Source organism: Papaver somniferum, chromosome 1, assembly GCF_003573695.1.
Source record: "Papaver somniferum cultivar HN1 chromosome 1, ASM357369v1, whole genome shotgun sequence".
In the NCBI taxonomy this organism is placed as follows: Eukaryota; Viridiplantae; Streptophyta; class Magnoliopsida; order Ranunculales; family Papaveraceae; genus Papaver; species Papaver somniferum.
Window position 1 is genome coordinate 189,740,823 of NC_039358.1, and position 10,809 is coordinate 189,751,631.

The 10,809-nt window shown below is 34.2% G+C and overlaps 1 protein-coding gene across 3 annotated transcripts; it reads left to right on the forward strand.

The window, feature by feature from the left end:
- The first annotated feature begins 634 nt into the window (after positions 1–634).
- LOC113310408 (F-box protein At3g58530-like) lies at positions 635–6,486 on the forward strand. Of its 3 annotated transcripts, none has more exons than XM_026559096.1 (13): positions 635–1,063; positions 1,158–1,217; positions 1,708–1,791; positions 2,473–2,603; positions 2,717–2,792; positions 3,074–3,144; positions 3,998–4,084; positions 4,182–4,254; positions 4,338–4,405; positions 4,495–4,563; positions 4,988–5,104; positions 5,271–5,391; positions 6,057–6,486. In XM_026559096.1, the coding sequence occupies exons 1-11, from the start codon at positions 890–892 to the stop codon at positions 5,019–5,021; spliced, it is 927 nt and encodes a 308-aa protein (XP_026414881.1). In that variant the 5' UTR covers positions 635–889; the 3' UTR covers positions 5,022–5,104; positions 5,271–5,391; positions 6,057–6,486. The 3 variants fall into 3 exon arrangements, with proteins under 3 accessions (XP_026414881.1, XP_026414871.1, XP_026414862.1); XM_026559086.1 differs by lacking the exon at positions 6,057–6,486 and adding an exon at positions 5,545–5,712 and having other exon boundaries at positions 638–1,063; positions 4,999–5,104; XM_026559077.1 differs by having other exon boundaries at positions 640–1,063; positions 4,999–5,104.
- The last annotated feature ends 4,323 nt before the right edge of the window (positions 6,487–10,809 follow it).

Sequence of the window (10,809 nt, forward strand, 5' to 3'; positions counted from 1 at the left end):
TAGAGCATCGGTCCGCGGGTTATAACCCCAGAGGTGTCACCATCCTTCCACAAAAAACCCATCAAAGCAAAAATAACACAAAAACCCATCAAAACAAAATTAACACAAAAACCCAAAATTTAAATGTTGGTTTCATCAAATTTTATTTTGGTTTCATCATAAAAATATGATGAAACCAACATTTAAATTTGGGGTTTTTGTATCATTTTTTAAAAATTTGGGGTTTTTGTATCAATTTTGTTTACGATGGAGTTTTAATGGATCCCAACATTTGAGTGGGGTTTTTGTACCACAAGTTTGGTCACCTTGGGTTTTTATGACTAGTTTTGTTAGAGCATCTCTAACAGAGGGTGAAAATATCTTTTTTGAATGACACATAGGATTTTAGACCCCCATTTAGTGTAAAAGCATCTCCAATGGTTAGGTCCTACAAACTAAGAGGGATCAAATACTAAATATGAAGGTGTTATAGAAAGTCTTAACTACACCTTCCGGATGAGCCTTAACTAATTCCATATCATCAATTTTATTTTTAAAAAATAATTTTTAATATGAAATCAAGCTAAATATTATTTTTTTTAATGTTCATCTAATTCTAAAATACATTGTATAACCTTAACTACTGGAGATGAGTTTTAGTATAAAAGTTCCTATTAAAATCTAGGGATACAATCCAAATAAATGGGGTCTAACCATGACTTCGACGTATGATTTTTTTAACCTACTATTGGAGATGCTCTCAGGGTTGATCAGAGGCGGGAAGGAATCACCCGTGTAGTCCGTAGGAAGAAAGGAAGAAGTTTTTTCATATGTATTCTCTATATAGTCTGTTCCTAGAATACGAACCGAGGGAGTGAACGATTGATAGATAATTGAAAGCGAAAAGAGAATGAGTGGGATACTAATTAGAGAAACAGAAGAGATATGGAGAAGAGAAACAGTTCCTCGGGTGCTGCAAATAGTTAGTACCACCATTAATCTCACTCAAAGAGATTTAATATCTCTTTTACTTGTTAGTCCTTGGCTGTACCGGACTCTTGTATCTTATCCATCTCTCTGGCAGGTAAAATTTCCTCATTTTTATCCAACAAGTAATAACCCAACTCTTTATTTCAATTTTCACTTCAAACAACATTGTGTTTGATTCAATCATTTAGGTAATCGATTTGCGTGAAATGAGTAATGCTGGAGAACGGCTTATATCTGCTCTTTCATTGGTAAGTATATCTTTGTTTTTCAGATGAATTTATATATGGGATTTGCTTGAATTTGAATTATTCGTTTTGTCTATTCTAGAACTCTCAACAGCATTTCATGGAACTTTTTGTCAAGATGGTTGATTTGAATAAATTTCTAGATAGTTAATTTTATCTGTATGAATTTTGGAAATTTTTATTTCTTCTGATTTTGCTGACACACATATGAACCTTTTAATCATGGTTTAAGGTTCATTAGTTTGACGGAAATGGGGTTTGTTGATTTTGCTGCTGCTGCTGGGTAGAGACTTTGTCTAGCTTTTTTTATACCCAGTTATATAAGGCATTCCTGTAGCATTATTCAGATAAGTCCCATTCTTACCAATAACAATTACAGAAAGAAAGATGTGGGTTCCTAGTACATCTAGCTATATTACCAATTTCACATCCATAACGAACATCATTAACCGGCATAGCAGAATTATAACTCTCTGTCTTATATTTGTCGCAGTCAAGATACCTTCACATTAAGCGGCTTAATCTCGAGTTTGCACAAGACGTTGAAGACAAACATCTGAATCTCCTCAAAAGCAAGGTATTGTTATTGCTTCCGAGCATAAAGAACGGATTAGTCTCAGACTAATCAGACTAATTAGAGAAGGTCGACCATGTATCATACAATTTAGTTTTAGATAGAGTTAACCTTATAATTTTTTTTATCTAATTAGACAAACCTTGGTAGAAAATATGTTTGCTAGACTGCAAACTAGAAAACCACTGTATCTTTTAAGATTCAAGTCATTCAACCATCCATATTCTTTATCCTTTTTGATTTTGATGGTTGGGCTGGGTGCTAAGCTATGTGTTTGTAAATAGAGATTCATTCTCTGTTTTCTGAATTCTTTTCAATCTCTTTGCCTTATAGATAAATCATACTTGTCATAAGAACCAGTAAAAAACAAAGTTTCTGGTTTTCGCTGTTCTTTTACAAACTGCTTTGCAGTATAATTTTGTGAGCTTCAAGGTGAAAGATATCCATTTTACCAACCAATAGTACAACCAAATGAGGATGAGGTATCCAGGGAGATGCATTATTTGACTTGGTATTTATGGAGTACTTTCTGTGGGTTTCTTCTGAGGTGGTGGGATACTCTTTTTGTGGAGAAGCAACTTCAATCCACTATACTGCATGTTAGTAAAATTTTAGGATGTGTTTTTGTCACTCACGAATTTTGTAACATTTTGATATACTTCACGTCGCAAATGGGTTTTATAGTGTAAGGAAGCACTTGGAAACTTGGAGTCTCTGAACCTGAATGGCTGTCAAAAGATATCAGACAAGGGGATTGAAGTTGTCACTAGTGCTTGTCCTAAGCTGAAGGCCTTCTCTATCTACTGGAACATAAGGTATAGTTTATGCTTGCCTGTTCTGTATGTCTAACTTATGATCATTTCATTATGTACGATCGGGAAGATTTTTAGTTGTTACTAATTAACCATTTGATATGGATTGAACTCAGGGTGACAGATTTAAGTATACAACAACTGGTAAAGAATTGCAGTTGCATAATCGATATGAACTTGAGTGGTTGCAAGGTACATAATTCTTACTTAATAGGGCAAATCTGCATTTTTTTCGCAGGCAAATCTGCATTTTTTTCGAGGTATGCAAAATGCAACTATCAGATATTCACTGTTCTCTTTGCTTTCATCTTCTATAAAATATGTACACCATCAGGCATACTTATTTTGATGTGATCTGCTAGTTTTCTCAATTCTATTTATTTCTTTCAAGTTCAACCTGGTTTCTTTTCAGGTTATGCGCACATATACATGTTTCTTTCTTGTGTTTTGCTCAATCCACTATTTACTTACAGAATATCACAGACAAAAGTATGCATCTAATTGCTGATCATTACAATGAATTGGAGGAGCTGAATTTGACCAGGCAAGAATCCATTTCTTTTGATTTTATACATGATGTTTTCCCAAATTTTATTGATGATATCTAGTCTAATATGCTAGTAAATGGAGCTATCATTGTCTATTTACATAAGTTGTATATATAAGAGACCAAAGGGATTATATCTAATGAGTTTGACAATTTGTATTCTACTTCTTCAAAGATGATATGTACGGCTGACGGCCTAAAAATTTCATGTGATGGCATATGATTTTTAAACCATGTCCTAGCTATATATAATCTAGTAGAGATAGTGCAACCTGGATTATCAGACCCATTGTAAATGGGGCAAGGAGAAAATATTTACTGAGTGGAAGAAGAAACAGTGCAATTTGGCACGCAGTTCCACAAATCTTGAGCAGCCTATAATCTCATTTATCAACACATGGTCATACGTTCTAAGAAAGCTTGATTCGGATGAGAAGAAGCTTTCAGAATTCATTTAGCTGTAATAGATTCCAGGTGGAACTAGTTAGTGAAGCTGTTGCTATCATATTAGTGAATGAGAGCTAATTGACATGGTACATCCGTTTGATTGTCTCGGTTTTGAGCCTTTTGGTTGTGCTATCGAATAGTTGCCTCAGAACTGACCAACCACAGTTACCACATCAGAAATGTTTAAACCAGTGATTCATCACTCAAATTTGAAGGTCATTATTGCGTTAAGCTGTTCTGCGGAGTTAATTAAATATCAGATTTAGGATCTTATCATTGAAGGAAATTCAATTCATAGCCATCAAATTGCCACCTGTATCTGCAGAGATTTATTAGTCACAAGTGGCATCTTTAACCTTGCTTTTCTCACACAGGTTTGTTTGATGTTGTTTTCTTTTCTTAGGTGTGTCAAGCTTACCGATGGTGGACTACAACAGATATTGCTGAAGTGTTCTTCTCTTCAATATCTAAACCTCTATGCACTTTCAGGGTATGCAGTGTGTTTCATGTAATTTCATAGATGAATGTACTTCATTTAATATGCTACTATTAAAGTTCATGAATGTGGTACGAATTCTTTCATGCAGTTTCACTGATGGAGCTTATATGAAGATTTCACATCTGGCTCATCTACGAGTTTTAGACCTCTGCGGTGCGCAGGTAAAAACTTGTGTTACTGGCAAAACTCATTAGTGCATTATTCAGCGATAGGCTGACAGAAGCTGCGGGAATCTGGCTTGCAGAATTTGTCCAATCAAGGCCTTTCCTCCATCGCCAGATGCAAAAATCTAGTGTCTCTAAATTTGACATGGTTAGTCAAAGCTCTCATGTCCCGTACACAATTCTCGTAGACAAGAATGGAAGAGATAAGAAACTTACCAGCCAGTTAATTTTTTGTAGGTGCGTACTTGTTACTGACGCGGGAGTTGTAGCCATTGCTCGAGGTTGTCCCTCTCTTGAATTTCTTAGGTAAGGCCGGTGACGTATGTAACAGTTTTGTAGCAGTGGGGCCCAATAATGCGCTTTGAATATACATTGAATTCTTTAGTAACCAATTAACTGAACATCTTTCTGGGCGGGGCTTGCCAAGGGCAATACATTTGGTATATCTGGCATCTCTAATTGTTAAATACTTAAGCCCGTGCCTTGAGAAAAGGCAAGGGAGTCGTAACTAATAGTTTGCACGTATACAATCTGTTTGGACTCTTATGATAATCATAATAATTTCAACATGTAATATACGGGGTAACCCAATATTCATGCTGATCTGAATTTACCCCATACCTCAGTGCTGCCATTTGACCTTAGTGTCAAGGTTACTGGGCAACAATAATTTTGAGTCGTCGAAAATGCTTTCTCTTGATCAATTACCTGTTCCTGATGTTCATGGAAGGGATTATACAGCTTGTTCGGAATTCTTGGGGTAACTGATATGTGTTTGGAGGTCCTGTCTGGGTTCTGCTCGAAAACGCTAACAACACTTGATGTGAATGGATGTACTGGCATAAAGGTGTCCTTCTTTCTTGAATAAATGTGTTGTTATTTACTCCTCTTCTGATCTAGCATGCAGATTTTGACACTTTCTTTTTCTTTTTGACATTTATTCATTCTTATTTTCTCTTTGCTATTAGTTTTTTAATTCATTTTTATTTACTTCTGTTATTTTCAAAATACAGAAACGAAGCCGTGATGAACTGATTCAGTTATTCCCAAAACTGACGTGCTTCAAAGTACACAGCTAAGAACTGTTATATGATTACAGCATTCTGTGAAGAGCCTTCTTATGGCAACAATTTGGTAAACTCATATCTCAAGCCACATACTCTGCTTAATTTTATAATTGGTTGATATACATTTCATATTGTACTGAAGATGCAATGCTACTGCTTTCTCAGTTTATCTTTGAATTGTTTTGTGCATGTACGGATGTCCTATTTACATGGTTCGCAGCAAGTACAAGAAACCATAATATGATCCCGAGTCCCAATACAGTAAAATTGGGCAATCTATGTTAGAATTTAGTAACTTTTATGACTTGATCCCTGGCCTTGCTGCCACTTTCGAGTATGAAACGGAGCATATTATTAACCACCATTAGTTTGAATGTACGTAACAATTTTGCTCCTTAAACTCCCTTTCAAAAGTTCTCTACTAATTTACCTTTAGAGTGCTGCATAATGTGGAGGAGAGATAAAAATGATGAGGTTCATTGGCCTACTTGCATTGAAGTGTTATTTTTGTTTTCTAAACTCCTAATACTTTGGCCCTGACTTCATTTAAGTGAATTCTTTATCTCAACTTTGAAGTAACGGCAGCAAAGTAATAATAAAAGGAAGATTAGTAATTTTCAGTTGGACCACGTGTTAGAAGATGAGATTTATTAAGATAAATTCTTCCCGTTGTCTTCATCATTTTAATGTGTGGGAGAGATCTGATAGCCCATATGAATGTCTATTTTGCAGTTCGAAAAAGAAGCATTTTTACTCGGACAAACAAATCCTGTTTATGACGCTGTGATGTTTCATAACACAGTCAATCCATTGGGATCCAATCTCGTCACTTTCCAGCATATATCCAAGTAGATCGCTGTTCCTTCATCCTTTCTCCATTGTTTGGTCTCAGTACGGAGTCACCTGCTTTGATTTATCTGAAATGAAATGTTTTAAAGGTAAAACTTTTTCTTCTGGGTCATCTGTCAATTTGGTTCGGTATAACCGGCTTGAGGTGTATTGTTGTTGATTTTATACTCTCCAGGTACTGCCCTGTTTTCCATGTCCAAACCAAGCTGTTCTGGCTGTTTTGTATGGTTCAAACACGTGTCTTATTTTATTTCTACTAGTAGCAAAATCTACTACTATCATAATTCATGTATTGTATTAGCTACCTTCTTAACTTTGATGCTGACAGGACCTTGATTTCACCAGACATCTCCCATTAGACTTGGTCTTTCACAAGTCTTCCAAGTTTTTCATAACTTGGATGCCACTACCCTTTTAAGTAAAATGCTAACGTCTTAACCATAATGCCAACAATTCGAATAGACATTTTTGAAGTAGACGTGTAGATACTTCATGATGTCTTACATCCACATCAGTATTGATTATTTAGGAGGAATTATGGAGCTAGTTTGTCAAAAAGGACTCTTCCCAACCAAACACCTTAGCCTTAAATTAGCCGGTCAAAAAACTTCCGGTGGTGAACTATTTAAAAGTGAGCTTATGTTTTCCATTGGGGTACAAGAAGTTTTACCCAGGTCTAAAATGGGTCTAGCTAGCGATTCGGAATTTGGTATAACGGAATTGATACGTACCAGCATTATTTGGATATATAAAATCAACTTCGATTAAAAATCCGGACAACGACTTGTGATGCGGTTAAAGATACTAATTTGGCACGTAAATTTTGGCATACATCAAATTAATAGAAAATATATTTTTGATGATATATTACATGAAAATATAGTTTAAAGAAAGTATTAGCATTCATTATATACATAATAAGTGAGAAAAATCACCAATAAGCATGTAATCCGACGGTTGGATGGTGATTTAGGAATCTGGAGGTCACGGGATAGGTCGGTCATGGTCCGGACGATGGACTCAGTCTGGCTCGAGCTAATGGGAAAGACGGTTGTCCGAACTAGAGCAACGAATAAAACGCGTATCCGAATAATCTGTGAATCATCCGAATTTCCCGTATAATACATACACGAACATGGTTCGGTATTGGAGTGATATGCCCGTGTCATTCAGGAACGAATAAAGTGGTAAAACTCGTAAATCATTTGACGAATTGCTAACTAGAATGTAGGAATTACTGACTAGTCCAGTTCTAGCAGACCCAGTTAATGGCTAGTCCATCCGTGGAAAAGATTTACTCTCTAGTCCAAAAACATGTTTTTGGACTAGATTATTTACTCTCTAGTCCAAAAACTTCGTGGAGACTATAAAGTGTATTTTATAAATTCCTAAACACCCTTCCAGGTCTAATTAGTATCAGCACATGTAAATGTTACTAGTAGTATGTTACTACATACTAGTAGTATTAATACGGTGATACTACATATTAATATGTACTGTACTAGTAGTAACAAAAATATCTTATTGTTACTAGTGAATTATGTAACTACTTTACTATACTAAACTAGTATACTAGTATACTACTATAGTATAGTATACTAGTAAACTAGTAGTAACTAGTACTAGTAGTAAAATATGTAGTATCAATACATAACAATTTTTTTTTTGATATGTAGTATCAATACATAACATACTACATATCAATATGTAGTATCAATATATAACATACTACATATCAATATATAACATACTACATGTCAATATGTAGTATCACTACATAACATATTACATATCAATATGTATTATCAATATATAACATATTACTACTAGTATACTAGTTACTACTAGTATACTACATACTACATATGTTATTACTACATATTGCATACTAGTTACTACTAGTATATTACATACTACATATGCTATTACTACATACTACATATGTTATTACTACATACTGGTTACTACTAATTACTACTAGTATACTACTATTATACTACTAGTATACTAGTTACTACTAGTATATACTACTAGTATACTATAATACATATCAATATATAACATACTACATATCAATATGTAGTATCAATATATAACATACTACATATCAATATATAACATACTACATGTCAATACTACATATCAATATATAACATACTACATATCAATATGTAGTATCAATATATAACATACTACATATCAAACATAGTACATATCAATATATAACATACTACATGTCAATATGTAGTATGAATACATAACATACTACATATCAATATGTAGTATCAATACATAACATATTACTATTAGTATACTAGTTACTACTAGTATACCACATACTACATATGTTATTACTACATACTACATACTAGTTACTACTAGTATATTACATACTACATACTACATACTAGTTACTACTAGTATACAAGTATACTACATATGTAATATGTAGTAACATATGTATTATTATACGTAACGTTATATACTAGGGTTAGTAGAGTAAATTTACTCTTTCCAAAACTTTTTTGGACTAGGGAGTAAATATTTTTTGGCGCTGGACTAGCCAGTAACCCGGGTCGGTTTTTCTGGACTAAACAGTAAATCCCTCAACTAGAATTGGACAAGATTGTTAAGAATTGTCCATGTCCATTGGCTCTCAAGATTCGGTTTTTTGTTTTTGACAGGCTATGTAATTAGATACGGGGGTTTTAGATGAATCCTCCCAAACACTCTAAAAAGAGAAGTTGTGAACCTTTTTGGGGTTTAGCTGGAACCCAAACAAATTCGATTTGTCTTTTTTAATAGGTGTTAATGGTGGTTTTTAACTTAGGGAGAAAACTGTAAAATTCTATAATTCCGATCCAGTATTAGAAATGTTGAACTTTGATGTGTCTTCATTCTGCAAAGAATTTAGTCAATTTATTAAAACCTGATGAGTGCATATGCCTCTCTTCCTGTATGTGTATAGCTATATCTATGAGCTTCGCCCGGATGAATTCAGAAAATCTATGTATGCATATACAATTGTATTTACTGTACAACTTAGTATCTACATATATGTAAAATTATCAGAATAATATTGCCGCATGTTGCAATACTCCCAGGTGTTCTATAATTTTACCACATTAAAACTCAAGCTCTTAGATGAGTTTCTCACTAGTGTAGAGCCTAATGAGTATTTATTTAATACTGTATTCCTCAGTTGGACTCTTAATATTGACCTGACATCCATATTCATTCTCAGCCGAGTAACATGGATTCACTGAAGTATCTAATTAAGTTATGCATAAGGGTACCTGATCAAGAGCATCACAGTTGTGCCAGCAGGACCATGTAGTCGTCGTGCTACTTGCAAGAATAACAAATTTAACTGTTTTGTGTTAACACACAAAATGTACTTATTTCATTCAATTTTGTGCCAACACACAAAATTTGCTTATTTTGCCCAATTTTGTGACAACACACAAAATTTAATTATTTGCCCTAAATTGGCATAAACACCTCATCTAGTATATTCTCCCAATTTTTTGCCAACACACAAAACTTGGTTAATTCACTCAATTACATTAGAAGATTCGAATTCATGTGAAGATATCATTGCATGTGAAGTTATGAATTTTTCTGATTTTACTCAAAATTGAAGTGAAGTACAGTATCTTGATTCCTATTGGTCGAAAGATAACCTACTCAAGCAATGAGTCAAGACCTCCTGAGATTGATGCGTGTCGTAGGTGCACAAATTAATTCACTTATCTTCTACTTTACTAATGAATAATATAGCAGTAAATACGATTCATTCCCACGAAGAGCAGGGAGTTTTAGTGTCAAAAGTGTCACAATGGGGGTTTGTCTTAGATTTTAAAGCGAAATGAATAACAAAGCAATTGAGAGTAATTAAGATTGCAGGCAATTGAGAGAAATATGATCAGGGAATCCTTCTTCGTTACTAAACAGTCATCAAAGTAGCATATTTATCTATTCTTTATCAATCACAGATTATCACCATCCGCAGAATAGCAGGTACGCTTAGTTATTCCCAAAATTTCTTATATCAATGGAAAACAGGTACGCTTAGTCTCCAAATTCTATCCGTCTGAACCACCTTGAGGTACACTTACAAGATGTAATTCAGTCGAATGCCTTAAGGTTTATAAACTTAGGTTTGATCCTAGCAGTTAAACTCAGTACGCTCGGTCCACTTACTAGGGTTGTTTTACTTGCGATTGCTCCACAGAATCCCTCTGCAAGGTTTCGCAATTTCTACTTGTGTAAGAGTTATTCAACAATTATGGATATCCTAACTCATTGCTAGCATTAGATTTACTACAAATTGACTTAGTTGGCCACCTAAACAATTTATCAATCAATCATAAAATTATTATAGTAAAGACACACGATAATCACATGAATAATTATGAATAAATTTATATGCTAAATTGAATCATGAAATAGAACTAAGAATTCATCCCAATCACCAAGAAGTTTAGCTACTCATGGTACTAACAAAACCCATGAGTTTCATATGATAAAATGGAAAAGAAATAGTTATAGTGATGAATCGCTCCAAAACCCTGACTTTTCTTCACTTGTGTTCTTCTCTCCAATGGCTTGATTCAAGATAAAAAGATATATGATA

Excerpts from the sequence above, each read along its gene's own strand:
- LOC113310408 (XM_026559086.1), top strand. The coding sequence starts at position 890 with ATGAGTGGGATACTAATTAGAGAAACAGAAGAGATATGGAGAAGAGAA. Across the intron at positions 3,145-3,997 it reads GAGGAGCTGAATTTGACCAG|GTGTGTCAAGCTTACCGATG; the intron begins GCAAGAATCCAT and ends TTCTTTTCTTAG. Across the intron at positions 4,406-4,494 it reads GTGTCTCTAAATTTGACATG|GTGCGTACTTGTTACTGACG; the intron begins GTTAGTCAAAGC and ends AATTTTTTGTAG.